Source organism: Hypomesus nipponensis, chromosome 23 (assembly GCF_054491055.1).
Source record: "Hypomesus nipponensis isolate SF chromosome 23, ASM5449105v1, whole genome shotgun sequence".
Lineage (NCBI taxonomy): Eukaryota > Metazoa > Chordata > Actinopteri > Osmeriformes > Osmeridae > Hypomesus > Hypomesus nipponensis.
In genome coordinates this window covers 21,997,672-22,011,190 of record NC_140383.1, presented here as the reverse complement: position 1 = coordinate 22,011,190, position 13,519 = coordinate 21,997,672, and the positions used below count along the sequence as shown (strand labels likewise).

Here is a 13,519-nt window from a genome sequence, read left to right as displayed (position 1 = left end):
GGCCTATCTTTGCACACAAAGCTAAACACAGTATAATTTTATACAGAATAAAAGGTTACATCTGAAATGTTTCTGACAGTGATCCTCTCCATTTAAACCTTGTGGACTTAATATGCCATTGCACACCTTTTACAAACTCCAAACACTTACATGACATATTAAAACATCACAGTGTATGTCAACATTGAAATATGGAAATATACCTGTGGTTCCTGATAGAATGCGTTTCTCCCCCTCCCTGTGTCTGTGTCTGTCAAGTCCACCTGGTAGGCAGAGTACAGGGGGATTCTCCTGCTTCGGTCGTACAGGGTAGCAAAATAATATACCTCTTCATCACCTCTCTGACAGATATGTGCTAGAGGTGCAACATTGTAAGCAGAGAGACATATTTCATAGTTCTCCAAACCAACAGTTGTTTGTGGTGTAAGGACTGTGGGTATATCCAGACCAGACACTGGAGCCGTCTTAAAGAAGAAGTTATTGCAGTTGTTAAAGTTGTCAGCTACTTCACTGCTGACTCCCCACGTGATCACCAGACTAAGACACAAGAAGGATGTTGTCCCCATGGTTGATGGTCTGAGAGAAAAGTAGATGGATATATTGTCAAATTCTAAAAGTCCTTGGTCCTTGGCTCACAGTTAGACAAGGCATCACATCATCACACAGACGTGGTTTTTGTGATAACAAATCTGAAAGGAATGTAGATTAGCTTATGGTGTCTCTGAAAAAACTATTGCTCCTACAGTATTGCATACTCTGAACCAATCACTCCAATCAGCCCAAAACAAACTTACTGTACAACTACCCTCACCATCTATTACGACACTTAATGTTACCCTTTCTTTAAGTTTGTCACATCTATATACACTTATACTGAATATAGTACTGTAAATTACCATTAAATATGACCCTGATTGGCTTACTCTGATTGGCTGTTGTGTAGCCCCTTTCTATTTTTTTTTGTTTGGCTGATAAATGGCAGGCTGACTCCAGGGGAGACGCGCTTGATTCCTGCCGGTTTCATAGTGAGAGCGGCGCAGTTAAATATAGAGGCGGCATATTAAATATATTATGGTTTTTTTTATGTGTGGCGGGAGTGACAAAAGACAGAAATGAGTGACTGTCACGCTCAATGCGTGACACTTGAGAGCATGCTAATGGAGAGGGAGTTTATGTGAAAACCAAATTATTATTGATATCCGTTGCAAATAGGTACACTCTCCTTCCCTCCCTGGCTTAACGCTCGGATCGTTAAGCAGTTTCAGAAATGGTATAAATATAACAAAATACGATCCATTTCCGTAATCATGATAACCCCCAGAAATGTTCTCTGCGCCCCCAGTCAAAGCAGGCTGCATCTGGCCCTGCAGTAGTGCATACAGTGCCGTGCAGGCTCACGTTGTCACGGAGCGCACGGCGACGGTGCGCCGGTCTGCGTCACCGGAGTTCTAAGACGCACCTGTTTTGTTTTGGGACTAATTAGGACGGCTATATAAGCCGAGATGTTTCCGACTTCGTTGTGAAGTCTTATTCTTGTTTCATGTTTTTGGTTGTGTGGCGTCTGACCTTTGTTTTGTATTACCCTGTTTATTTCAAGTAAAGACCTCGTGCGCTTTCATTCAAAAGACGCTGACTCCTTGCCTGCTTTATCACACACGTGCTACAGTTACAATTTTATGAGTGCAGTCAGACAGGGGAACAGGAGTGTCTCAAATACAATAGGCAGAAAAGGGACACATTCACAGGCAGGTAATGCACTGCTAAGTGCTGCTTTCAGTGCCAACGTAAACCAGACTCACACTGCCTTGGCACTGCCGGTTCACTACACGACACATCTCTTCATTGTCCTTAAATGTTTTTGTTCGATTATTTCAATACATTTATTTGTTATTGCTTTTCAACCCCATGTGTGGAATCCTTTCTGTCACAGCCTAAAATCCAGACGTGACAATGTAATTTGTCCAAGGCATCATCTTCTCTTTATGAAGAAATGGTGTGGTCACTGTTTAAAATACATTTTCAGTTTGAGCTGAGTGAATCAGGGAGGGAAACTTCTCACCGTTTACAGACAGTTTAGTCTCACAATGAGTGGAACATGATGAAGATGTTATTTTAAGAATGTGATACAAGAGACTCTTCATTTATGGCAGGTTGGCCCATACTGTCCACACCAACTGCCTTACTCCATACTACAATGGCACTAGTCATTTTTTGAAGACGTGCATTTAAAGAATTGCATCTTAAAACATGTATTTAATTTAAATTACTTTTGTATTTACATGGTTGTCTATAATATCAATGGAGGGACATGTGTTATACAGTATCAAAATTAAAAGCTATGAGAATACCTGTATTATATTCAACCAATAATAAATAATCCAGTACTTACTTTAATGTTTTCTCGCAAGTCTTCTCTTGGACAGTTCAGGATGTCGTCTTCCTCCAGAAGTGCCAAACATTTCTTGTTGAGAGACAGATATCTACTTAGGCGGTTTGACTGATGCTGACAAGAAACCACAAGGTTTACATCATGGCTTGCAAATGACCGAAACATGGCAGTTAGCCCTGACCGTAAATAAGCGGGTTTAAAATTGGAGGAATACAAAAAAATTGTACAGCTATAAAATTCTGAATGTTTTGTGACATATCTGCTGAACCATATCTTCTGTAGAAAACATCAAACAGAGCACCTGCTACATTAATTAATGACAGTAAATGTGGCATGCAGGTCTGCATGAACTTTCCCCTGTCCTCAATAGACTTCAAACATGACCTGATAAGATGTACATAGGAACACTCAATGAATAGTATATGCCCAGTATAGAACAGCATGCCAATATAACCTGATATGTTGTTTGCTGTGGTTATATGTGATCCACATCATGACTTCAGTTTACTTGTTAAAATGTTGATAACAGTTATTAAACAGAAAGTAGAGAGCCAAGGATAAGACACTAACACAGTGACCCCCTGCCTGGTCATAACAGAGTGATACTCCAGTGGTCTACAGATTGCCACATACCTGTCATAAGCCATCACTGCTAGAATTGAAAAGTCACTACAGGCAGAAGAATAAATGACAAAAGTTTGGATTAAACATCCTGCATAATAAATAACCTGCAGATGAGACAGTAGATCAAAAAGGAATTTGGGATGGAATCCTGTTCAGATTCAACCCTTTTCAATTGACTCAGCAGTTCCATGGCCACCGATTGAAATCATCACAACAATAACCATCTCTCTATTTTCCATAGTGATTGTTTTACACTACTAGTATCACTATCATGATTATGATCTATACACATTACATCACCAGATTACTTCTTGTGTTTTTTTTTTTACCATTCTCACATTCAATTCCATTCTGTTTTTATACAGTTTTATACATTTCGTCTACATATATGCTTTAGATTACTTGATTCATATTTCAATAAGCATAGGGGGACTGTGGAATTGTTCTTGTTTTGTAATTGAAATCTGTTTGGATTAGTGACCTCATAGACAGAGCAGTTCAGATAGGTGTCAGCATGGAGGCTTACAGAAGGTAGAGTGTGTGAGTCTGTAGCAGGGTGCAGGTGTCCTGACATTTGAACCCACCTGTCAGATTGTCCTACCAGGACTTATGGCACATGAGCACTCGAAGGTCAGGGTTACAGTTAGTTTAATGCTACGATAGGAAAATCTAACAGGGTAAGGTAAATAGACTGCACACCTGGCCTTCTGATAAGCAAAAGTCAGTAATTTATATGACCGAGTGAGTGAGTGAGAGAGAGAGAGAGAGAGAGAGAGAGAGAGAGAGAGAGAGAGAGAGTAAGACGTAATTGACATTGTTGGTAACTGTATCAATAACGTCCTCCTCCATACGACATTGTAACACACAGCAGGACTGTAAGTGACATCATTTAAACACATCCTGGTCTAACAGTACTCACACTCTTGCAAGGCCTTGATTGTAATTTAAATAACACAGTGCAGCTGCTAATAACAAATAGTATTGCACGGTTGCAGAATATGAATTAAATTAAATAATTGGTCAGAACTGAGAGTATTAAACAGGTACTGCTTTTCTTCCAGGGTAGTTAGACAGCAACTTTTTAATGTGGAACTACAATTAATATTGTACGCCCAACCTAATATGGTTATAACATAACCTGTTATGGTTCTCTTTACATTAAAGACTTTTTCCTTCTAGTACTTCTCGCATATAAAACCAAAAATGTTTTTCTAATCTGCTTCAGTTTAAGACCATAAACAAGCGGGTTTAAAATTGGAGGAATAACTAAAAATTGTTCTGCCATAAAATTCTGAAAGTTTTGTGAAACATCTGTTGAACCATATCTACAGTAGAAAACATTAATTAATGACAACAAATGCGGCATGCAGGTCTGCATAAACTTTCCCTTGTTTTCAATGGACTTCAAACAAGATTTGATAAGAAATACATAGGAACACACAATGAATGTTACATGACCAACGTATAAGTATAGTAATATACCCCATTATATTATTTACTGTCATTGAAGTGCAAGATAGTTTAACAATGGGCCAGTTTGCACAGTAGAGCTTCTCTATATGTGATCCACACAACCTCAGTTTACTTGTCAAAATAGTGGAAACCGTCATTAAAGAGAATGTAGAGAGCCAAGGATAAGAGACTAACCGAGTGACCCCCTGCTTGGTCATAACAGAGTGATACTCCAGTGGTCTACAGATTGCCACATACCTGTCATAAGCCATCACTGCTAGAATTACAAAGTCTCCACAGGAAGAAGAATATATGACAAAAGACTGAATGAGACATCCTGCATAAGAGATAACCTCCAGATCAGACAGTAGATCCAGAAGGAACTTGGGGTAGAATCCTGTTGTGCCAAAAAGTCCACTGATGCACAAGTTACACAGGAAGATGTACATGGGCTCATGGAGGTTTTCATCCAGGACTATCATCAAAATGAGAGCAACATTTACTAGTATAATCGCACAGTAACACAGTAAAGTTAGAGAGAAGAATGTGGCTCTGTGTTCCATCATCTCATGAAACCCAGAAAGAGTAAACCATGTCACTGTTGATGCATTGTCGCTAAAGGTCATATCTGTGAAGAAATCATAGGATTACAAAAGCACTTTATTTTCATAGTCAATCATTGCGCTCCTTAAAGATAAACTGACCATACTTTACCTGCTAGTTGAAGTAAGTAAGAAGTTTACCCAATATGCAGAATATAAATAGAGAAAATAGTGTAAAAGTGCAATGGCTACAATGGTACATGACAAATAAATTCAGCACATAAATGTACATTACCTCGTGTTGGGATACACCATTGATGGGATATTTTAACATTACCTCGTGTTGGGATACACCATTGATGGGATATTTTAACATTACCTCGTGTTGGGATACACCATTGATGGGATATTTTAACATTACCTCGTGTTGGGATACACCATTGATGAGATATCTTAAGACTCACCCATGCAGCGCACATGCAGCAGTGTTTGATCCCTTCTAGCACGATGACCTCATACCATGTGGAAGGACAGGGAATTCACGCCCTTGACCCTGTTTGGATTTGAAAGGAGGAGGGGTGTTGCTAGATGTGGTCATACTGTAAACCTTTAGAACTCTAATGAAAAGATCAAAGAAATGAATACCCCTGTAACCAAAAAGGCATTTTCAGGCAAAATACATTATAGCTACATTCATTAAGCCTGACTATCGAGTTCCTTTGTGATAGAACTACCTGACTGTGCAGAGGAAGAGGTGGAAGTCTAGATCCCTCGATGACCTGACCTCCTACCCTGCTGGCTGCCTTCATGGCCACAACAATGTTAGTGATGTGTCTCATCCACTTCTCCAAAATCAACTCCTACTTACCATCTCCAAACCACTCAAATTTTTCTCTACTTTTTCCTCTTAGAATAGTAGAGGGTAGATAGGGTTACATAGAGGGTTCCTTAATAAGAATGAGACTATCATCTATGTACATGACTTCACTCCTGGGGCCAAGCAGCAGTGGAAAGGATGACTGAATAACACTCTTCGGACATGTGACCACAGATCGTAATATACTCTGCCCGTCAACTGGTGGATTGGGAAGAATATATTACGATCTATGTTACCTACTGTAGGTTTTGCTTTTGCAGGCATCACTGTTCATGACTGCTTTGACACTGTTGATCATTTTCATCATTATGCTCTGAAAAAGAAGGTTCTAAACATATACCTGTCGTCAGGGACGGACTGGGAGTAAAAATGGGCCCTGGACTTAGATCCCGACTGGCCCACCAGAACCGACCCCCGTATAGCTACACCACCACAGCTGCCCTGCTAATGTATGCACTTCCTGTGTTTGCTGAGAGGCTAGTTACGTTTACGTTTATGCATTTAGCAGACGCTTTCATCCAAGCGACTTCCAAGAGAGAGTTTTACAAAAGTGCAGAGGTCTCTGATCATAACAACGAGATCAAACAATCAAACATTGCGAGCAGCCAAAATATGAAGCATACATTGTGAAAAAACAAATGTGTCAAAGGGTAGCATAATAATAATAATAATATATTCTATTTATATAGCGTTATGGAGAAACACAACATGAACCTCAAAAAGTGAAGCAAGAAGCAAGAGTGTACCTGTCAGACGAGTGTACCTGTTGTCAGAAGAAGACCGTAGGTGGTGGGTGGGGGTGTAAGGCTGGAGGAGAGATTTGATGTAGTCGGGTGCAGTCCCATTCACTGCTCGGAAGGTCAGTACCAGGGTCTTGAATTAGATATGGGCCGTGATGGGTAGCCAGTGGAGAGAGATGAGGAGTGGGTTAACATGGGAGCGTCTGGGTAGATTGAAGACCAGGCAGGCTGCTGCGTTTTGAATCCTCTGGAGAGGACGGGTTTCGCATGCTGGGAGACCAGCGAGGAGCAAGTTGCAATAGTCCAACTTTGAGAGAACAAGTGCTTGGACTGGTAGCTGGGTGGAATGCTCAGACAGGTATCTCCTGATCTTCTGGATGTTGTAACGGGTGAATCTACATGACCGGGAGACTGCATCAATGTGGGCCGTGAGGGAGAGCTCGTCATCCATGGTAACTTTGAGGTTCCTGGCAGAGGATGAAGGGGTCACCAACGCAGATCCCAGGGTGATTGACAGATCGTGGGAGATGGAGGGATTGGCCGGGATGATAAGAAGTTCTGTTTTGGCGAGGTTCAGCTGGAGGTGGTGCTCGGTCATCCAGGCGGGATGTCTGTGAGGCAGGCCTCAATCCTAGCTGAGATCCCCGGACCAGTCGGTGGGAACGACAGGTACAGCTGCGTGTCGTCAGCATAGCAGTGGTAAGAGAAGCAATGGGAGGTGATGATTGTTCCAAGCGAGGTGGTGTAGAGGGAGAAGAGGAGGGGTCCAAGGATGGAGCCCTGTGGGACACCAGTGGAGAGGTGGCGGGTCATGACACTTTGCCTCCCCAGGAGACCTGGTAGGATCTTCCCGACAGGTAGGATGAGATCCACTGAAGTGAAGTGCCAGTAATGCCCATTTCAGAAAGTCTGGCGGGCAGGATCTGATGGTTAACCGTATCAGTAACGCTGCAGAAAGGTCCAGCAGAATGATGACGGATGACCTTGAAGCCGCTCTGGCAGACTGGAGGGTAGTGGTGACAGACAGGAGGGCAGTTTCTGTGGAGTGGCCTTGAAGCCACTTCGATTGGTTGGGGTCAAGCAGGTTGTTCTGAGAGAGAAAGCTTGACAGTTGGTTATATACAGTGCGTTCAATTGTTTTTGAAAAGAATAGTAGCAGTGATACTGGTTTGTAGTTCTGCAGGAAGGACCGTCTTTGGACTCGCGCCATCTCCTCTCAGCTGCCCGAAGGACGAACCGTTCTTCACGAAAAACATCCATGAGCCACAGGCAGGAGGGAGAAGTTTGTGCAGGCCTGGTTGACAGGGGACATAGTGTCAAGTGATGCAGTCAATGTGGTTAACAGGGTGTTGGTGGCATTGTCATTGGGGTGGGACGTGAACTTAATATGAGGGAGGATGATACAATGGAGGAGAAATGGGAGGGGGATAGGGAGCGGAGGTTGTGTCGAAAAGTTACGAGGCGAGGTAGGAGGAGTTGAAGGGAGAAAGACAGAGACATGGATAAAGGAGTGATCAGAAATGTGTTGTGGGGTTACAGAAGTTAAGTCAGTGATACAATTACGTGTCAGGATGAGGTCTAGCTGTTTGCCTGCGGTGTTGGTTGCCGGTGTGTTCAGTAGCGTCAGGTCAAAGGAAGTCAGAAGAGACAAGCCTGAAGTCGACAGCCTGCCTTGCTTCGACGTGGATGTCCCCAAGGAGGATCAGCGGTCTTCCATCATCTTGGAGGATGCTGAGGAGCATGTCCAGCTCCTCCACAAAGTCAGCTAATGCGAGCACAAGCAGCTTTATGTAAAATAAACATTTAAAAAAAACAACAAAAAAAAAATGGTAAAACCTTGTCTAGTGAAGGTGATGTATTTTTGTCTCTTAACTTTTCAACCCCACACTTATGTTTCTTAGCCTGGTTTTCCATCGTTCGTCGTGTGTAAAGGCCGAATTATACTACAACTCAGTTACGGACAGACAGACAAACGGAGTTGGACGGATTCGTTGAAGTAGGCCTACTCCGAAGGCTGTGGGTGCTGAAAACAATTCACAGCCAGAAACGTTCTTTGAATGTTAGACTGGCCTGCCACATGACGTCTTTGTGTGTGGAACCAATTGGGAACCAATCGCAGCCAAGGGGTATCCGTAAAATTAAAGACTAGCGGACAGATAGTCAGGAAAATCAGGAAGTGCACGTAAAGCTCCGATCCTAGGGGTTCGGAGAGGGCACATCGGAGAGGGCATTCCCTGTGTCCGTCTCCGTGAAAACTGAGTAGTATATTTCAGCCTTAAGCGAGACAAAGGGGGCGGGGCTAAGGGCTGCATAGACGTTAATTTGGAATAGACCAACCGGCCTGGGGGAAAGGGGGGACAACCCCGTTGCTCAATCTTCTGCCGACATTTTTATTAGTAGTTAGTAGTTAGTAGTAAAATTATAAGTCAAGCGGCTCTCCAGCCCAGAAGGGTTTCGGCCCACAGGGAAATCTCCCGGTGCTCCCGATGGCCAGTCTGCTACTGCCTACTGTAGTTTCCGACTACTAGTCACACTTCTTTCATAGTTTGTCTGGTCCTGCGACTTATAGTCAGGTGCGACTTTCATAGGGGGGGGCAAAAGGTTTAAAAAAAAAAAAAAACTATTGTATGCGTTTTGCAGTAAAGGGAGACTGGCGTTGGTCACGATTTGGAATGAAAGGGAGAAAACAGGACAGAGTAACAAGGCCGATATCGCTTTTTGACAACGTAGTTAAGGAGGCAGGCGTGTGTTGCTTAGGCGGCAGCCTAACACTGCAGCGTCGGTGAGAAGGAATCCTACGTTATGATGATGATGATGATGGCTGTATGTGAACAGAAGCTACTGTATGTTACCAAGTTGTTCTTCTAGAGACTGGGAGTAGTCAGGTACATGAAAACAGCAGGTGGTGCTGTTCACCCTTCACAGACCGCTCACAAGCATAATCATGTCCAATCCCAGATTTTTTCTGCATAACAGAAAGGATGAGTTTTTGTGTGTCTCTCGCTCTCTCTCGCTCTCTCTCGCTCTCTCTCTCTCTCTCTCTCTCTCTCGCTCTCTCTCTCTCTCTCTCTCTCTCTCTCTCTTTCTCTCTGTCTTCTCTGTCTTTCTCTCTCTCTCTCTCTTTCTCTCTGTCTTCTCTGTCTTTCTCTCTCTCTCTCTCTGTCTTCTCTGTCTTTCTCTCTCTCTCTCTCTTTCTCTCTGTCTTCTCTGTCTTTCTCTCTCTCTCTCTCTCTCTCTCTCTCTCTCTCTCTCTCTCTCTCTTTCTCTCTCTCTCTCTCTGTCTTCTCTGTCTTTCTCTCTCTCTCTTTCTCTCTGTCTTCTCTGTCTTTCTCTCTCTCTCTCTTTCTCTCTGTCTTCTCTGTCTTTCTCTCTCTCTCTCTCTCTTCTCTGTCTTTCTCTCTCTCTCTCTCTCTCTCTCTCTCTCTGTCTCTTTCTCTCTCTCTCTGTCTCTCTCTCTTCTCTGTCTCTCTCTCTTCTCTGTCTCTCTGTCTCTCTCTCTCTCTGTCTTCTCTGTCTCTCTCTCTGTCTTTCTCTCTCTCTCTCTCTCTCTCTCTCTCTCTCTCTCTCTTCTCTCTCTCTCTCTCTCTCTCTCTCTCTCTCTCTCTCTCTCTCTCTCTCTCTCTCTCTCTATATATATATATATATATATATATATATATATATATATATATATTCATATTCTACAGACAGGCCTTCTGATAAGCACCGCCAGTATTTTTCATCATAGTTTGGATATGTAGGTCCATGAGGCACCATCATAACAGGCCCAGGGGCGTAGCCAGGACATAATTTCTGGGGGGGCCTGCTTTGGCAAGTCTTTCATTTGGGGTCAAAAACTGCTATTTTAAAACTCACACACTGCATCACTAAGAGCAGCAGTTTTCTAACAGTACCCAGTGGTTAGCTGCTCGTCTCCATTGAAGCGCTGTCAGAATGCAGGTACGTTGGTTTGCGACTTGTGCTGTTGATGGGGGCATGGCCATCGGAGAGCGTAAAAAAAAAAAAACTCTCTGACCAATGGTGGCAGTGGCCCCCCCGGTCACCATGTCGCCCCTGAACAGGCCCCTGTTCCATCACCAAACTCACTGTTTTCACACTGTTAAAAGTCTTCTCTCCATTACATGTCGTTCTCAACTCTTTATTCAAGAAAGACAATGAAGGATTTTAAGTAACATCATTAAGAAAAATCACAATCTAACATCACTCACACACTCAAAAGGTCATGATGGTATCTGTAAAACAAATAAAGGTATAGAAAATACGAACAAAAACCTCCTTAAAAGTTACTGTAAGAACACAGTATAGCTGCGTATAGTAAATGGTGTAGTAAGGTAACATATCCATGTACCCAGTGAACACAGACTTGGCCTGCAGTTGAATGGTAGATTTAGAAGACATCTTCTTTGAGGATCAATAAACCTAAACCAAATAATTAACTCTCGCCATCTGGATGAACATTGAATTCAGATCCTTTCATACTTGTTTGGACTTAGTGTGAAGGGGGGATATTTTGAAAGCTGTAATACATTACATCTGTAGAATCACCTACGGTACTGTACAGTCAGAACTAAGTAAATGTTAGCATTACATTAGGTTTAATGGGTCATTTGACTTAAAAATATACTCCCCCCCCCCCCCATTTTCAACAGCATCATTACTTCATATTTATCTTGAATTAGATGTAATAATTGCTCAGAACTACAAGAAATAAACAGGTACTTATCTACCAGACTTTTTAGTCAACTACTTTGTGAATTACTTTTCTCCCTAAAACCAACTATGGTTATCTACATTTTCTTTCTTGTACTTATCATACATAAGTTCCAAACTTGGTTTCTAATCTGCTTCAGTTTAAGACCATAAATAAGTGGGTTTAGAATTGGAGGAATTACAAAAAATGTTATTGCCATAACATTCTGAAAGTTTTGTGAAACATCTGTTGAACCATATCTACTCCAGACTCAAGACATGATTGGATCAGATAGCTATATGAATACAGAATGAAAATAAAATGTCAAAAATAAACAGTTTATTAATATTATAGTATAATAAATATTATAGTATCATAATATATACAATTATATCATTTGGGATGGTTGAAGTGGAATAAAGCTAAACTATTGACCATTATGATCAGTGTAGTCTTTCTATAAATGCTCAACATAGCTTCAGGGTACTGGTCATTCTAAAAGAGACAGTGAAGAAAGAGAAATTGATAAAATTGAATGGATAAAAGGCTATCTGAGTGACCCTCTGTTTAGTCATAACAGAGTGATACTCCAGTGGTCTACAGATTGCCACATACCTGTCATAAGACATCACTGAGAGAATTAAAAAGTCTCCACATGCTGAAGAATATATTCCAATGGCTAGAATGAAACATCCTGAACAAGAAATGACCTGACGATGAGACAGTATCTAGTAGGAACTTGGGGTAGAATCCTGCAGTACCAACTGATGCACAAGTTACACAGGAAGATGTACAAGGGCTCAAGGAGGTTTTCATCCAAGACTATCGTCAAAATGAGAGCAACATTTGCAAGTATTATCACAAAGTAAATTACTACTCTCACCAAAACCTACAATTGTTGTATTTACTTTAAAGATTTCTTTCTTTTACTTGTTGTGCAGAAAATTCGTTTTCTAATCCGCCTCAATTTAAGACCATAAATAAGTGGGTTTAAAATTGGAGGATAAACTAAAAATTGTACAGCCATAAAGTTCTGAACGTTTTGTGACACATCTGTTGAACCATATCTACTGTAGAAAACCTCAAACAACAGAGCAACTGCTACATTAATTAATGACAGTAAATGTGGCATGCAGGTCTGCATAAACTTTCCCCTGTCCTCAATAGACTTCAAACATGACCTGATAAGATGTACATAGGAACACACAATGAATGTTATATGCCCAGTATAGAACAGAATGCCAATATAACCTGATATGTTGTTTACTGTGGTTGAAGTGCAAGAGAGTTTAACAATAGACCAGTTTGCACAATAGAGCTTCTCTATGTGTGATCCACATAACCTCAGTTTACTTGTTAAAATAGTGAGAACAGTCATTAAACAGAATGTAGAGAGCCAAGGATAAGACACTAACCAAGCAACCCTCTGCCTGGTCATAACAGAGTGATAAACCAGTGGTCTACAGATTGCCACATACCTGTCATAAGCCATCACTGCTAGAATTACAAAGTCTCCACAGGCAGAAGAATAAATGACAAAAGTTTGGATTAAACATCCTGCATAAGAGATAACCTGCAAATGAGACAGTAGATCTAGAAGGAACTTGGGATAGAATCCTGTTGTGCCAAAAAGTCCACTGATACACAAATTACACAGGAAGATGTACATGGGCTCATGGAGGTTTTCATCCAGGACTATTGTCAAAATGAGAGCAACGTTTACTAGAATAATCGCACAGTAACACAGTAAAGTAAGAGAGAAGAACATGGCTCTGTGTTCCATCATCTCATCAAACCCAGAAAGAGTAAACCATGTCACTGTTGATGCATTGTCACTAAAGGTCATATCTGTGAAGAAAATAAAAGGGTTACAAAAGCATTTTATTTTCTAATTCAATCACTGTGCTACTTACAGACAGACTGATCATAGTATACCAGCTAGCAGAAGTAAGAAGGTTACACAATATGTAAAATATTAGTAGACAAAAATACAGTTTAACAGTGCAATGACTACAATGGTACATGAGAAATAAATTCAGCACATACATGTACATTACCTCGTGTTGGGATACACCATCGATGAGATATCTTAAGACTCACCCATGCACCCTACATGTAGCAGTATCTTATGTCCTCTAGCACGATGACCTCATACCATGTGGAAGGACAGGGAATTCAGGCCCTTGACACCGTTTGGATTAGAAG

The 13,519-nt window shown here is 41.5% G+C and overlaps 1 protein-coding gene and 1 pseudogene across 1 annotated transcript; both read right to left on the bottom strand.

The window, feature by feature from the left end:
* Nucleotides 1-2,559: 2,559 nt before the first annotated feature.
* On the bottom strand, nucleotides 2,560-5,091 carry LOC146234907 (olfactory receptor 5M5-like; annotated as a pseudogene).
* A 7,127-nt stretch (nucleotides 5,092-12,218) lies between these two features.
* Nucleotides 12,219-13,160, bottom strand: LOC146234906 (olfactory receptor 1500-like). Its single transcript, XM_084688615.1, has one exon. The coding sequence runs from the start codon at nucleotides 13,158-13,160 to the stop codon at nucleotides 12,219-12,221; it is 942 nt and encodes a 313-aa protein (XP_084544741.1).
* Nucleotides 13,161-13,519: the final 359 nt, after the last annotated feature.